The 16,369-nt window shown below is 38.2% G+C and overlaps 1 protein-coding gene across 3 annotated transcripts in view; it reads left to right on the forward strand.

Moving 5' to 3' along the window:
• The window catches only part of EPB41L5 (erythrocyte membrane protein band 4.1 like 5), a 57,973-nt gene that overhangs the window by 15,922 nt on the left and 25,682 nt on the right, over positions 1-16,369 (forward strand). For all 3 annotated transcript variants that reach the window (XM_027678932.1, XM_027678931.1, XM_027678933.1), the window contains 13 exons: positions 836-878; positions 1,985-2,063; positions 4,560-4,604; positions 4,897-4,949; positions 7,657-7,777; positions 8,185-8,272; positions 8,891-8,979; positions 9,156-9,225; positions 9,929-10,098; positions 11,227-11,333; positions 11,965-11,992; positions 14,316-14,358; positions 15,468-15,583. In XM_027678932.1, coding sequence (XP_027534733.1) covers positions 836-878; positions 1,985-2,063; positions 4,560-4,604; positions 4,897-4,949; positions 7,657-7,777; positions 8,185-8,272; positions 8,891-8,979; positions 9,156-9,225; positions 9,929-10,098; positions 11,227-11,333; positions 11,965-11,992; positions 14,316-14,358; positions 15,468-15,583 — 1,052 coding nt within the window. The remainder of the gene's footprint in view (positions 1-835; positions 879-1,984; positions 2,064-4,559; positions 4,605-4,896; positions 4,950-7,656; positions 7,778-8,184; positions 8,273-8,890; positions 8,980-9,155; positions 9,226-9,928; positions 10,099-11,226; positions 11,334-11,964; positions 11,993-14,315; positions 14,359-15,467; positions 15,584-16,369) is intronic.

The raw sequence follows: 16,369 nt of genomic DNA on the forward strand, positions 1-16,369 counted from the left end.
CCATGTGTTAGATTTCCAGCTTTAACTTCTGGGGTAAACTCTCCAGCACTGTGATAATATACAATTATATTGGGAAGCATAGTGTATATGTGTAGGTGTTTCTCTCAATCTGCCATCTATAGCTTCTTTTTCTCCTGCTGTTGTACACAGTAGAAGTGAGGCCATTATTTTGGCTTCATGTGTAGTATATAGCTTATAATTAGCATTAGTAGTTGAGGCAGTAACTTCTGTCCTCTCGTGATAGTTGCTAAAATGTCACCTGTGAATAGTTTTTTGAGAATTAGGTAGAGCTGAGCCTAATGTTGGGACATAGATGGCTTTGCTTTTACTGCACTTGAGTCATCTAAAGAAAATGCCTGGAAGCCAACAATATTTATTTTGTCTCTCCCCTTCCTGCCTCAAGTAAACATCACACACAACTGAGTGCCAGAGTCTCCAGCTATGATTTATGCCTCTCTTGCACATTGTCACTGGCTGACCTACTAACGTGTGAATTAAGTGTTTGTTTGGACAGGATGAAAATTTTAGTGAAGTGGTTTGTTAGAATGGTTTCCTTTTCTTTTAAGTAGAAAACACATTCTTGAGGACTGGCTTTAAATAAGGTACTAGAGGATGTTGTTCGAAACTGACATTTTGCATTACAAACTTTGAGCGAAAGAATCTTCAGTGAGCACAGAGAGAGCTGTGAATTGTGAAAGATTTGGATTAGATTGTTTTAACAAACTACTTGTTATTCCAAGATGGTCTTCACTAACAAATAGGGTTTTTTTTCCTTTTTTGTTCTTTCTGGGAGAATTCTTTATTGATAATTCAGTGAAATTAATTTATTTTTCAGCATTGGCTGGACAACACAAAAAGCATTAAAAAGCAAGTTAAAAGTAAGTGTCCTTTCCATTTTCTCTTGGGGTCTTGACACACAGGAAGCACAGAGTTGGAATGGGTGGTGGGGGCAGTGTCCTGTGAGGGGTGATGAGACCCAGTGACAAAAGCCCCGCATAGTGCTACTGATTGTTTATTAACCTCTTCCCTTTGTAGCTCGTATTACTTTATTCTGATATTCTTAATTGAACATGTTATAGGCTTATTAATTATAGTTAAAGTGGAGTCAAGACAGCTGAAGATGTTTTAGAGATTGTTATTCTGACTGTAGGAAAATGTGTCTTGGAGCCTCCATCCCTTGGAGCAGTCCTGAATGCCTGAATCTGTGTTCAGTCCACCAAGTACTTACCTGCTGCACAAACCTTTAGTGTGGCCTGGTTGTTTCAGTGGTGTGGCTTGGGTAAGCTGTGGCATCAGCTGATTGTTGTTTAGCAGTTTCCTTGCTCTGCACTGTGGGAAGTCTTCAGGGACTTGTGGTGCTGTGTTAATACAACAGAGGTTTTGGAAGCACTGAGAGAGAAATTCCTCCTGTCAAATGCAAGAATCAGCAGAGCCTGCACATTTTTAAAGAACTGTTAATCCATCCTTTTGCTGAATTAACTCTTTGCTTTCCAGAAAAGATGATTCTTTAGTAGAAGGATCTCTTAAGTCCCCATAAAATATGTCTAAACTTTTGTGGAATAGAAGGGCCTGAGATGTCAGCAGTATTTTCCAGAGCCCTGGGAAGGTGTTGCAGAGACCAACAGCATGCCTGAGGGTTTAGTCAACTGCAGAGCCAAGATGCACAGCTTTCTTGGTGATGGACAGTCCTTAAATATAGGGATTAACCTAGATTCATGTGCTCTTGGCAGGATGAGTCAAGTTAACGTGATATGACTGTTGGGTTGACTTGTAACTTTTAAAACTATTTCATGTGCATATTTGTGTCCTTTCACCCTGATGTTCTTCATGGATTTCCCTGTCACAAAGGAATTCCTGCCTTAAGACCTTGTGGTAGGACATAGCCAACCAGTTTCAGTAAGGTTTTGTGATGTGATTCTGTGTGATAAAGACATGTCTCATCCAGTAACTGTTACTGCTGTCTTGAATGAATTCTGCTTCGCAGTTGGCCCACCGTATTGTCTGCATTTTCGTGTAAAGTTTTACTCATCAGAGCCCAATAATCTACGTGAAGAGCTAACAAGGTAAGAGGGATTTTATGTGAGAGAGAAGTACCCAAATAAGGCCAGGGAAATGCTTTGTGGTACTTACTGAAAAAGTTGTATGATGTTTCAGAGAATTCCTTAGAGCTGCTTGCTAACTTGGCTTTTTGTAAATGCTGCCCTCTTTTTGTAATGTACCTATCTTGAAATGAATGAGCTGTGACATAAAGAGCACTAAATATTTATATATTACTTAATGCACTGTTTTTCATTAGACAATTCTGGCAACTGATCTGAGTAGCTTATACACAATGGACAGAGGTTTTTACTGAAGAGAACAGACATTACTGCTCTGTCTTTATTCTTCTTAAGCTGTATTTAGTTTCAACTGCATGCAGTCATCCTGTCTCTAGGCAGAAAAGCATTGAATTGCAAGTTAGAGCTTCTCTTTGGCAAAAATGAAGTTCAGTGAGCATTTCGTTGCTTGTGTGGTCTTTGTAGAGTTTATGGAAAGGGAAAATAGTATTTTACTGCCACGTTGACAAGTGAGTTGACAGTACTGTATGTGTAGGATTGTAGTATCAGGTGAGCAGCAGTTTCTCTTGATTAAAGCATTTCACAGATCCATTCGTAGTACTGCATTTCTTGTTGGGCTGAGACATACTTGGGGTATTTTGAAAGAGAATACAACAAACTGTCTGCAGTATAAATCTGTTATAAAAGGTGATGTTTCCTTGTTTTATTGCCACTGCTGCTGATCCCTTAAGTTATGTTTTTGTGATAGCTGTGGACATTTAATACCCTAAGCCATTTGTAAGGGCATGAAGTGTATTTGTTTGTTGTTCAGGTTTATGTCTGTGTGGATCTTCGATCTGCCCTTTAGCCAAATCCCTGGGAGTGCTACCAGGAAGATTATAGTAGCATTACCCCTTACAGCCATATGTACCCTTTGCAACTTCATATTTACATGTGGTAACATAATGTGATAACTGCTGCTTTTTAATGTTTCTTGCCGATCTGAGAAGAATGTTTTACTTCCCCATTCATGTTAATAAATAAACATTTAACTCTCTTTAAAAACAGTAACTGTAAACAAAATTTGGACCTACATCTGTATCTACCACTATGAAATATTTTCATTCACCTTGACTGAGTTCTGACAGTCAGACTTTGCTATACAGGTTTTACCAGGGCAGACCTGAAACCTGAGGGCTTTTAAACCCTGTCTGCCTGCTTAGCTAATCCCCCCAGAACAGGAGAGCAAGTCTTCCTTCTGTCTTGAGACAGTTTGACACCTTAAAGAAACAGAAGCAGTGGGAAGCAGAGCTTTGCTATGGGGTATCAGTGTCACTGGGGCCTTTCTGAGGGTTCCACCCTTGTGCAGCAGGACACCCAGTTGGAGCCAGTTCTCAGCTTCCAAGGTGCAGCTTGCTCATGTTCTCTGGCAGCTTCCCATCAGATGCCGCCAGTCAGAGGTCATGTAACACAGCATGGGAAGTGCTTGAATTGTTTGCAAGTGTTATGTGGCTGATAAGCACAGACTGGTCACACCCGCTGTACACTGTGCTCATTCTTTCGGTATCTAGGGTCAGTACCAAACAAGTGTATTCCCCATGTAGGGGCTAGTGTTCAAAAGGCTTTGGATAATAAATGGTTTGGCAAAGTATTTGTGAATTTCTGTGGGACCTGTAGGAAAAACACCTGCATCTGTTTTGTGTCTGTGTGTGTAAGTATGAGAAGACACAGGCACACGTTGAAACAGAAGCACCATCTTTGGTGTTGTGTAAGGCTTCTGGGCATCTGTGCTAGAATTCAAAGTGGATACCATCACAGATGCCAGTGCTTTATCCTTGATGAGAGTTCTTCTCTTGTCAGAGGAAGGCTGGGTACCATAATGGAGCAAGGGAGCTGCTCTTTGCGGGTATTGGATTGGAAGAATTGGTGTTGTGCGCCAAAGGGATTTGTATTCAATATTCGCCCAATTTTTAAGTGAGAAGAGTACAGAATAAGCGAGGCAATGAAGGAAAGCTGGCTCTAAACAGTAAAAAGTTGGAAAGGCCACAGCCTACTCTTTATTTTTGCTCACTTTGCAGTCAGCTTTTTGGGTTAGATTTTAACTAAGCAATCCCTATTAGAAGCATTTATTTTTGCGAGACTTTAAAATAACCATTCTCTTATGAGATTGGTATGTCTATGAATAATGAAGGAAATGTGAAAGATGCAAGTCGGGTTTTGCCCAAGTAAGAACAAAAGAGAAAAAAATAATATTTACTTGGGTATCCTTTTTCTTTTTCGATGCAACACTGTAGTTCAGCTTTTGACAACTTCTCATTTTGAGTTTCCTTCATTTGAAATCCATGCAAAACATGCAAACCCAACTGATGAGCCTTGAAAGGTCATAGTACAGTTTCTTTAGTTTTGAAAACCCATGTAAAGAGTAGAAAACATTTTTATTTGTCAAGCTCCAACTTACTCCTGTTGGCTGAGTGACATGTTAGAACTATTAGTCAATGACTTATTTTTTATTTAATCCTGCAGGTATTTATTTGTTCTGCAGCTGAAACTGGATATTCTTAGTGGAAAGTAAGCAGCCTTTTAAACAATACAGTGTGTCTAGCATGGAATTTATTAAACTTTTATTTGATAATTAGTAAGTTTTTCTTAGTAATGTTATTTTTTTTCTAAAATACTACTTTTCTATGCATGAATACCAGCAGAGGAATGCTTAAATAATGTAATGCTTATCTCCTGTTAATTTGTTGAAAATCTACTAATTCTTTTTCATTTTCTTATCACAAACATTACTGTCAGTTATATAAGTTGTCTGCTAAATAGTGTCAGCTCAGGCTTTAACAATGCATTTTTCTTACGGCAGATTGGAATGTCCTTTTGACACAGCCGTCCAGTTGGCAGCTTATAACATGCAAGGTGAGTAGGTACAAGAGGGGAAGGATGAAGTTTCATGAGCAGCTCTTAATAACTCTTTTAGTCTGTCCTTGTTATATACAGAAAATAGATTCTGCCCAGCCAATAGTGATCCAGTGTGAAACACAGCTCTTTTTGATTGTAGCTGTGCTGAGAGCACGTGCAGAAAATTACTCAATTTCTCTGAAACAGAACAAGGAGGTTCAGAACATAAACAGCTTTGCCCTAAACTTGTTTTCTCGAGTGCTTATGTGCAAACCTGTCCACTTTCACACGAGCTATGAGGTCTGCAGTCTTCCTGAATTGCTTAGATGTAGTAACACAGCTCACTTTTATTTCATCGTATGATTTTTTTGTTGTATTTTTTGTTGTCCAAATGAGGTACAAAATTGGTTTTGTTCTGCACTCGGCTGAAAAGTCCTGCATATAAAATATCAGATTTTGACTTCAGCTTATTTGTAGGAACATCTTAGTGCCACATGTCTCATGCTCATACTTGAGCATTCACGGTTGAACTGCACTTGTTGATATTTCAGATCCTTGTTCACCCACAAGATGTGACATACTATCTTTTTTCTCGGCTATACTGCACCATACTCAAGCCAGCTGAGACTTTATTAATGAGTTGTCTTTAACTTTTGATTCCAGCTGAGAATCCGGCATCCATGGCTTTGCTGAGAGCGGTGTCTGACCCTAAGTTGCTTTTATAGGTTCTACATCACTGATCTTCCTGGCCAGTGTCTTCTGTTGTTTGGATGAGGGTGTGATTTAAACAAATATGAAGTTTGCTGTGGTTTCAAGCAGGGAAGCTCACAAAAGAAAGAGGCTTGAAGTTTTACAAGTGTCTACTAGAGTAGGCTTTTGGGTCCTTATTGGAGGATATAGATATATGGCCTTATTCAACCCAGTTTGAGTCTGCAAAAAAATCCTGGAACCTCTGCTGTAAAGCTGACGTACAGTCCTGTCTGATGAAGAGGCAATTTGGAGATGTGCCATGTGTTTGTGCTGCACAAATTCTCTACACCACATTCATCTTATAAATCAATGCACTGTTGTACTTACTCTGCAGGAGTTAGGTAACAGAACTAAATCACTGAAATTCTTTCTGTTACAAATATTTTCCAAAACACTTTTTTTTTTTCAGGCAGGAACTCCTAATGGCCCTAATCATGTTTAGGTAAAGAGAGCTGGGACTAAACTGTGAAGCTACCTGCCTTTTTAACCTGCTCTTTTTTGTGGAAGAAAAACAGTTAGAATACATTCCATAGTTAAAAATATTAGCATTGTTAGAGCCTTAAGATACAGGTTCACTGAAGAAGTTCTTGGAAAAACAAAGTGATCTAATTAGGCCATATGTCCATTGCTTTTTTTGCTGGTCTTTTCTTTCCTCTCTCCACAATGAGGTCCGTAGCAGGGCTTTAATCTTACTGTCTGACAGCTGTGTACTTTTATTTAAATCAGCTGGAACCTAAGCTGGCTTTGACAGCATTCCTTTCAACAGAGGCAGGCATTTTAGTGGGAGTAAATTATTATAGAACGACAGGCTTCCTCAGTCAGCATTTAAAAAAAAAAAAAAGAGGGGGTGAAAAGACTATTATTATGCCTGCAGTGTTCAGAAATCCAAGAAATGGGTTTTTAGATCATTTATCACTTCTGTACCTATGGAATACTGTGTACACTTATTTGACTTCTCCAGGTCTTCACTAAGATGTCTGTTTTTTTTCCTACACAGAGATGTGTAGTTCCTTTTTTCAGAGAGAGCAGTTATTGGCCTGTATCAGACTGCCAAGGTTCAAGTTACAGAATTAATCCTAATTTTTTGGATATGAGCTGAACATTAAGAAGCAACTTGAAATCAGTGGGAGGAGCAAGTGCTTAGTGACTCTGAAAATCAAGACTTTTTTTATGGGGGTCCAGCTGTGAGTTTCAGCATTTAGGCACATATCTGTCTTTAAAAGCTGGACTTTCCACATCTGTGGAAAATGGAGGTTGTGCTTTTGATTGGCACACCCATTGACTAGTATGTTCCAATATGCTCTGTAAATAGCATCTCTCACTGCCCCTCTGAGCATGCAGTAGTGGACTAGATGAACCATTTGACTGACCCTGTAGGACATTTATTATGTTCTGAGATGAAAAGGAGAGCGACAAATAACAGCTGCATGATTGTGCCCTGACACAGAGTAGTTTTAGCAGGACAGGGGGATACTGAATTATAAAACCAGAAATTGATTTTTAGAATGGACAGATTAGTTTTATGAAAAGTGTCAGAACTGGTTTTGCATTTTATAAATCTCAAGAGATTTGTTGTTTTAATAATTTAAGGCAAAATTCCATTGCAACTTTAGTCAGCTGTCACCTCAATAGATACTTCAGTGATTAAAATGCTGAAAACTTTCTGCAAGAAAGAAAAAAGGTGAGTTTCAAGGATGGTGATAAATTTTCTTTGTAGGAAGCTTGTTAAAGAATATGTCAATAGCACTTTGTAAAAATTAACACAAAGCTTTTGTGCAGACCACACAGCCATTTTTTTCAGTCCATAATTTCCCTGTCAAAGAAGGTGACACTTCAAAAATAAGGAGAACTGGAGGAGAAGGAGGAATGCAAGAAGAAATTTAGTATTTTAAGTTAACTAGAGAAGTTCCATTGTATGCAGAAATAGCCACTGTGTCTGTTGAGAACAGTGTTTAACCGTGCTGTTCTTTTGTAGCTGAACTTGGAGACTATGATCCTGCTGAACATGTCCCTGAACTGGTGTCTGAGTTCAGGTTTGTTCCCACTCAGACTGAAGAGATGGAACTAGCTGTTTTTGAGAAGTGGAAGGAATGCAGGTACTAGATCTTCCAGTGAATGCTACCTAGCTGTTTGCACTGATTTTCTGTGAAAAGAATGTATTAAAAAGATACTGCTGACTTTTCTTCTGTGGTTTTGTTCAGAAATATAATTTTAATATGCTTCTGTCATATTTTGTAAGTGGATATAATGTGAAAAATGAAGCTTTTCAAAGGTCTGAGTAAAATGATGAGGTACAAAACCTTGAAATGGAGGAACTTTTGCAGCTGCAGTTCCAGATTAAAACTTACAGAAGTGACTTTGGTGTTCATGACAGCACACAAATGTCAGCAGTGTTTAGGTTTTTCACAAACATTCGCAAAGTTCTTTTCCCATTTCCTCATATACGGGTTTTTCCTTTCTGGCTTTTTCAGGCACCTTCCTAACAGCAAAAATTTTATTTCAGGGGACAAACACCAGCGCAGGCTGAAACTAACTACTTAAACAAAGCTAAGTGGCTGGAAATGTATGGTGTAGACATGCATATAGTCAAGGTATGTTTAACCACAGCGTGGTGACCTTTGGAAATGATAATGTTGGCTTTGCTGCATTTCAACACAGGTTTTACTTTGGGGAGGGAGGGGAAAAGGAATATTGTACTCATGCAATCTCTGTAACAAGTGATCTGGCTTTGTGTCAACATTACACTCTTCGGTATACATTTCTAGAGGGTATCTCTAGTCCAGGCATATCTGCTCTGTGTTAAATATGTGATTAGTGTGGCAATATGTGCTACAGTTTGTATTTAACTAAGAGTTTTGTGAAAAATCGTAGTAATTAAAATTGACCGGGGTCCAGTCAGCTGCCAGTTGAAGAACTACAAGTAAAAATAGATCTCCTGTGGAGAAGGAAGTGCAATGAACTGCATAAGGAGGTCCTTATTACACAGACAAATCAAAAAACTTTAATTTTCCACTTTAGTCAGCCTTATCGAAGAGTTGTAAACAAGAGAAATCCAATGCATGAGATCACTGAAACACCAGGGTTTTGTTTTATAAGCAGATATGTGTGTAATTGTAACACTGGGGAAATAAACTCCATGATCCACTGGAGTAAATTGGATAAAGGGTCAAACACCAAAATGAATATAATCTGTATTTTCTGGCAATTAGGCAAGAGACGGCAATGATTACAGCCTGGGACTGACACCTACAGGAGTTCTTGTCTTCGAAGGAGACACAAAGATTGGTTTGTTTTTCTGGTAAGCTCTCTGATGTATGTTAAAATGTATTTTAGATTTTTACTCTTTTGTGGTTTTTTGCAATAACAGAAGAAAAATTTATGTTTGGGATATGAGAGCACTGTGAATATTAGGTACCTTCTCAGTGAGTTCCTAAGAGAGTTAGACGTAACCTGCACTTTCTGTTCATCTTGCAGGCCAAAGATAACAAGGCTTGACTTCAAGAAAAACAAACTCACTCTAGTTGTTGTTGAAGATGACGAACAGGTGGATAAATATCTGTTTAGTTACATCTCGGTCTTGGTTATACAGCACTAGTTTACATACTCCTGATCTGTATATTTCATTTCTGAGAATTAACGTGCATGCCTGCGAGATTTTTTAATGTGACTTGGGGGGGGAGGTGGGAAATGAAGGGACTTAAATAAAAAATAAATGGACTTAATTACTTTTTTCTCACCTGTTTTTAAAAGCGGAATGCCTTGTGAAACTAGACCAGATACTTTGGAAAGAGTGTGCATTGCACAAAAAAGTTTAGAAAAAGGCCATGTACCACATTTAGTGGAATTAATTCCTTAAGCAGGTTCCAGAATTGTTCCCATGGGAAAGAAATTGCATAGAGCGGAGACAATTAAAAAATGAGCATTGGTAATTTGAGGAGATCCAATCTGGAAGTGAAACCATCTTAGCCTGATTGAGAAGTACCTTCCTATTGTAATGATGTCTTTAATTTGTAGTTATTCAGAGGTTTGACTTCTTAAATATATGGACTCCCTAGCCCTTTCCAACTTTAGACAATAGCGCAATTGTTCATTAAAGCTTCTGAAAAATTTGATATTTCTGCCTAAAGTATTTTTAAACATATATTTCAGTATTCATAGAACCCAAATTTTATTTGGGTTGCATGGAATAGTAGCTTTGACTTATTTAGTCCCTTTGTAAGTCATCAGTGTGCTTTATGTGCTTTAAGGGAAAGGAGCAGGAGCACACTTTTGTCTTTAGACTGGATCATCCCAAAGCCTGCAAACACTTGTGGAAATGTGCAGTGGAACATCATGCCTTCTTCCGGCTCCGAGGTCCTGTCCAAAAGAGCTCAAGTCGATCAGGCTTCATCCGGTTGGGGTCTCGGTTCCGATACAGGTCAGTGTCGTCTGTCACTTAGCCCATCTCTTCTGTCAGTTATTGCTGTTCTTGGATTATACAGGAAAACAGGGGAGAGCTTGGTTTTCTTTCATCTAGGACAGTGAAACTTGCAAACTGAGTGAGTTGCATTATTGGTTTTATTAAATCATATGAATTTCCCCCCTGTATTTTCTGATTTATCTTGGTGATTCTGGACTGTGCAGTTGGAAACCAAAGGTTTCTCAAGGTTTATATTCCATATGTAGTACATTGTGTTTTATAGATCACTTCATCTTGGAAGACCACACTTTTTTAAACATACCATAGAGGATGGATGATTAACTTGCACAGTTGGGGACATTGCAAGTTTTTTGACTCCTGAGTTCCCAGCTGTTTGAGGGGTGGTAATGCTTCAAAACCCTCAGATAATGCCTGTTCTGTGTAAGGCACTACTAGTGCAGGTAACAGTCTATGGAATGGCTTGTGATTCCAGAGTAGCCTGCAGGACGGTGTTGGTTCCCCACCAGAGTTGGTGAGAACATGTGGAAGGGGATGGGGCATGACCCCAGGCAGTGTGCATATATTTTTCTTCCATTTCCAGCAACTGTAGCAATACCACATAGACTTCTTCAAAACAGATCAGTGGTACCAAGGAGTCAGCACATGAGGGTGCCACTGCCCTGAGGGTAGAGTCTGGCCAAAGTTGGAAAGAAATACTTATCTGGGAACAAGAGCATCTAGACGCTGGTTTTTAGTCCTATTATCATCTGTCTTTATGACCTTCAGAAACATTACTTAAGCTGTACTCTCTCCTAGCATTTTTCAGGCTCTCCCAAACATCAAGCACTGTGACCACAGAAATATGCAAAGGGCAAGCGTGTTTTATCAACAGCTTAAGGTTTAAGGAGTCATTACTACAACCATTTGTCTTAGGAAAATGGGGTGAATATTAGAATGTTTGTAAAACTCCTTCCCTCTTTTATGAAAGACCCTTTGAGGTGTGAATTTTGGGGTGTTTTAATAGAACTGAGATCAGATATTGGGCTACAAATTGAAAATAGAGCGATGTTTTTGATGAGCAGTGTCTCTATTCCATCATTAAAAATAAGTGATTTATTGCTTTATACTTTTGCATGGCATTTTTAGTGGGAAAACAGAATATCAAACCACCAAGACCAACAAAGCCAGGAGATCAGCATCCTTTGAAAGACGGCCCAGCAAGAGATATTCAAGACGAACCCTACAAATGAAAGGTAAAAGAACTTCCATTCTGAGAAGTATAATCCAATGTGAGAATCAAGTAATCATCTCCTTTAAAAGTTCTGTGTAGGAATCCTTCTGTACCTGTTTGCCCTTCTCTTGAATTTGCAAAATTAGTTTTTCTTTGACTTATTTAGGAGACCATGTATATAAAGAACTTGTTTCCAAAGCATGTCATTCCAGCTTGCTCTGCAGGTAAAACACCCGTGAAGATTGCACAGTAGGTTTCAGTATGAAGATGGAAAACTTGGGTCAAGGAAGCAGCGATATATTCATGATAATACTTGAAATTTATGAATAGACTTAAAAATTTTTGTCATTGAGGCTTTTTTCATTGGTTTTGGGGGTCGCAGTCTGTTGTCACAACCTGACAGCATGTGATACTTTGTCTCTTATTCCCACTCTTGCACAGGTCAAGTGTGACTGCCATGTCTGCTTTCAGACACTTACTTAAGTCTTACTCCTTGGTTTGCTCTTAAGATTTATGTGGGATGCATGCAACTTTTGCTCTTTTAGTTGCCTAGTTTTAGGCAGTGCTAGGTTATTTTATTAATAATATACTTAATATTTAATGATGAACCCAATTATAAATTAAATTTTAATTAACGCTTTATATTTTTGCAGCACACACTGCTAAACTGGAAGAAACAAGGTAAGGTGCATTCCAGTATTTGAGTTTCTCTCTTTGATGTTTGCCACCTGTACTTGAGCACGTGTCTGCAGAAGGAGGATGTACAGTGATAGCCTCTTAACTGTGATTTTGCCATGGGTATTGTGTTTGTTTGCTTTACATAAAAACCACCATTCAAAGCAAAGCTCTTGTGTTGTCGTCACATAGATAATTTTGCCAGACTTGCTTATTAGCAGACAGAAAAGTTTGTTTATGCCTAACTACGATTCTTGCTGGATATGAGTTGTAGTTCTGTGTGCTGCCATGTAAAGAGATCAGGTAAAAGTGTGTGAGGATGTCTTCCTTCTGAAATCTGCCTACTCTGGCTGTGTGACTGAAATACATTGTCAAGTGAAGGTCACAGAGAAAAGATAGTAAAATAAATATTTGAAATAGGGTAGTGATTTTATATTCTATACAATATTTGCATTTATTTTTATATACTTAAGTATTTATGTTTATTCATGATCAACATTTAATGTGGGAGGCCTTTTGGTTCTGTATTTCTGTACCGAAGGTCTTCCTGGATGTGTAAGTTCATACTTGCTGTTGCAATGTAAATTACTCATATGTATCTGAATCACACAGTTTTCATACCCTTCCTTAAGGTATGAAGCCTAAGAGGAACTAAGAACACTGATAGTGATGGAACTAAGTCACTCAGTTGTGGTTTCTGTCCTTTGCCCTAATAACTTGTGAACATCACAGTGATTAATTGCAACTATATTATTTTTTAAAAGTAGGTGCTCGTAGATGTTTAGCACCGTGACGAACCGGGCAAGGAATGTCAAAATAACATTTCAAAACATCGTGCTTAATACAGCTGAATGTTTTCTGTTTGTAGCAGGAGGGTTGATTCTTGCATAAGAGAGGGAGATGTCTGAGAAGTGTGGGGACAAGGCTGCAGTTGCTCTCTTTGACCTCCTGTATTGTTTTTTATTTTTATAAAATGAGAAAGTATTCTTCCAAACTGGGTGTCATTAGAGTGCTTAAAGATCTGCTGCTGCAAAATGCAACTATTTGATTAATGACTACTCTCATCATGCTATGATGTCAAGCCGTTCTCCGAGTTTCAGGCTGCTTAGGCCATTCTGAGAGTGGAAAGAGAAACTTCATGAGCAGTTTCTTCTGATAAGACTGCAGTCTCCTGATCTGCACCTAGGTGTGGCACTGTTGTTAGTCTCCACAGCAAGCTGTGCCGTTTCTGAAACTCTACACTCCAGTGTTGCTAATTGAAATGCATCATGAAAGATGTATGTTGTTCCATTCTTCTGTATTAACTCAGCACAGGGGAAGGTGCTACTCAGAAGGCATTCCTTAATATTTCTGTTAAATGTGGACTATTCTGTGGTAGCTTCCACATTCTCTGAACAGAGAAGGGACAAAGTGGGAAACAGACAAGGAACAGCTTGTTCAGTGTTGACATTATGGTATTTTAAATAAAATAGTTCTAAAGAGTCACTGAAGTAGATACAGAAATCTGTTTGAATTGTCACCTTGCCAGTTTGGATAATTATTGTCCAGACCGTAAATCAGCAGATTAATGGATCGTAGGAGATTGGAACCTTTTTTTAGAAGATTAGAAGTCTGGGGAGAAAGTTTGCTTTGCATGATTTATAATGCATAGTTATTGTATAAGGTATAATGCTTTTAAATCTCTTGAAAATGTGAGATGTCTCTTGCAGATTCAGAAATCATCAAGAATAGAGATATTTAATTTATCAAATACAATAAATATTTAATAATATAGAATTACTATTAATGCTGTGCTGAGCTGCTGTGCACGAAACTTTGAATAGCTGCTTTTGAGTCCATTAGAGTCCATTCTGTATGCAGAACAAACTCATAAATTTTTGTGATAAACTTTGTGATGTGAAGCTTCACAGAAGGGTTCTAGTTATGGAACATAGTATCTACAGCATGTAGGTGAACTTGAAACAATGTCATATTTGCCGGGACTTTAACTAAACTGTATAATTTTTGCTTTAAACCTGCCCCACTTTACTGCTGAATTAGGAAGGCTTTTTAAACCAAACTAGTTAAGGCAAGGAAGAGGAAAAACCAGATGAATTACAGACAAACTACAGCTTGAACAAATAAAAAATAATGTGATACCCTTAACTGCATAGAATGAGACAGCTGACCTAAAGCGTAAGTTTTTCAGTTTTCTTTGTGAGAACAGTTAAATACTTTGAAAATATCTTTGTTAGTCTTCATGTTTCTTTCTGAAAATCTTTACAGTTCTATCAGTCTGCAAAAGCAGTTTGTTGATCTGACTCAGTTTTAAATTGTTCTTGTCTTTCAGTACTGCAAACAATGCTGTTATCAGCCAAACTAATGGATCACAAGTAAGGACTCTCTCTTTCATTGGTTTTAAAGGTAGTTTTAATGTGTTTCAACAGATGTGAGAATTTTGTTATTTACACTTAAAATCCAGTGATTGACCAATTGAAAGTTAAAACAGTTAACTTACTAAATTGCATACCAAGAAATGACTGCTAATTGACAAGCAAGATAATTGGTTAATTTAGCTGGAGTAAGGAAGATACCCCCTGCCCCAGTACTCTAGAAATGACAGTACTTATAGATAAAGATTTTCATAGGTACACAAAGTACTTTTGTGTGAGAGTTGTTATTATCCAAAGCACATTAATTCTATATGGTAATAAAAATTAAAAAAAAAAGATGGGGATGTAGTTCATTAGCACCTATGTTGCTCCTGGTGACAGTATTTTTTTTTCCTGAAAGAGGGGAATGCACCTATAAATTAAAGAATACATTGTTAGCAAAAATTCTTTGTTTTCTGAAAATGAGAAGGAAATCAGAGATACCTGTCTCCTCAGTACTTGTGCACAGAATATCCTGTTTCACTGAAAAGGGATGATGTTAGTGTAAAGTAACTCTGTGTATCAGAAAAAACAAGACTTGGAGTTTGGAGAGACAATGCTTTCTGGAGTATTTCAGATGAAGAGTGCACCAGAAAGGGTCACATATTGGTGGAAACAAGATTTTGGGTTGTTTTAATATTAAAATACTCAATTTTCACTGATAGATTGCTACTCTGCCCAGCCTTTTGCCTTCTGTGCAAAAGGAGTGTTTTTTTTCAGGGGCTATTAATGCTTCAAATGGCAGCCCAAAGGCGTGCAACACAAAGGTGCCAGTCATTATTAAAAAGTTTCCTACAGAAGGAAAGCACTACTGCATGAACTTAAAAAAGACACAGCAGGCCAGAGCTCTTTATCAGAAGCTTTGAGCAGCCTTGGATTCCCTATGATCCCAGTACTGTGTGCAGTACTAGAAAAGACTGGGCATAGGTATCCAGTGCTATGAAATTAAGGGAAGACAATGGCCTTGCTTTAGTTTCGTGCATAAGAAGTGGTGATCTATTTTGTTCTCTTTAGTATGTCATCATGTCATTAATTGTATATAATAACTTGTTTATGTTCTGCCTCCAAAGAGCTGGAATGCAAAACCAAACCTACCTGTCCTAACAGCGGTTCCCTCCACCCCAGTCTTAGTGGAAATAGAAAACCTCCCAAGGAGCCCAGGAGCCAGCCAGCAAGACAAGAAGTGGTATGTTCTGCTTTGCTGGGAAGTGGATTTTGTTTGCTTATGCATGATTCAAGTAGCTGTTCCTTTATCTGTACTTAAGTAAGCTGCTCTCCTTGTATCTTTAAGTTGACAATCAAGTCAGTGATCATGCAGCTGATTTTTTTCCTGTGAATTATGTGTGGCTTAGTCACTGCCAACCAAAAGAAAATTTCTTCACGGGCTGAAGTAGCATTTTCAAGTCTCGGAGAGAGCTGTGTCCTTCTCATTTGCCACAATATCCTTTGTAACCTTTTGCTTGGTATCATGGGCCCAAGGGCTTACCTTGATCCTTTGGATAATACAGAATCTTGTAAACTGGTATCTTTGTGAATCGCTTTTGAACCTTTTGAAATAGGCGACTTTTCTCATGATCTTGGGAAGAATGGGAGCTTGAGGAAAATTACACAAGCTGAAGATAAGAGCTTTGATTTCATGTAATCAGAGTATTTGTTTTATGGATTGGATGCATCTCAAAACGAGGATGATTTGTTTGAAGTTAGATAAATGTACATATCATTTAACTTTTCTTAAATTAATTCTATATTACAAAGCAGTTTTCAAACCAAAACTGACATATATCAACCCAGTTCTCGTGCACGTCATCTTAACTTCTTCAGCTTCTTGTACCTTCAGAGGCAAAATATGGCTTATCCTAGAAGGATAATTCTGGCTTTTGCCAGACTCCTCAGGAGCAGTAACAGTGGAATGGAGTGACACAAAAGCTCTTATCCTAAGCAGTTCCGGCCCTCAAGAGAAAAAGTCTTTCTG

The sequence above is a fragment of the Neopelma chrysocephalum genome, unplaced genomic scaffold (genome assembly GCF_003984885.1).
Source record: "Neopelma chrysocephalum unplaced genomic scaffold, ASM398488v2 Primary Assembly neopelma1_44, whole genome shotgun sequence".
Classification (NCBI taxonomy): domain Eukaryota; kingdom Metazoa; phylum Chordata; class Aves; order Passeriformes; family Pipridae; genus Neopelma; species Neopelma chrysocephalum.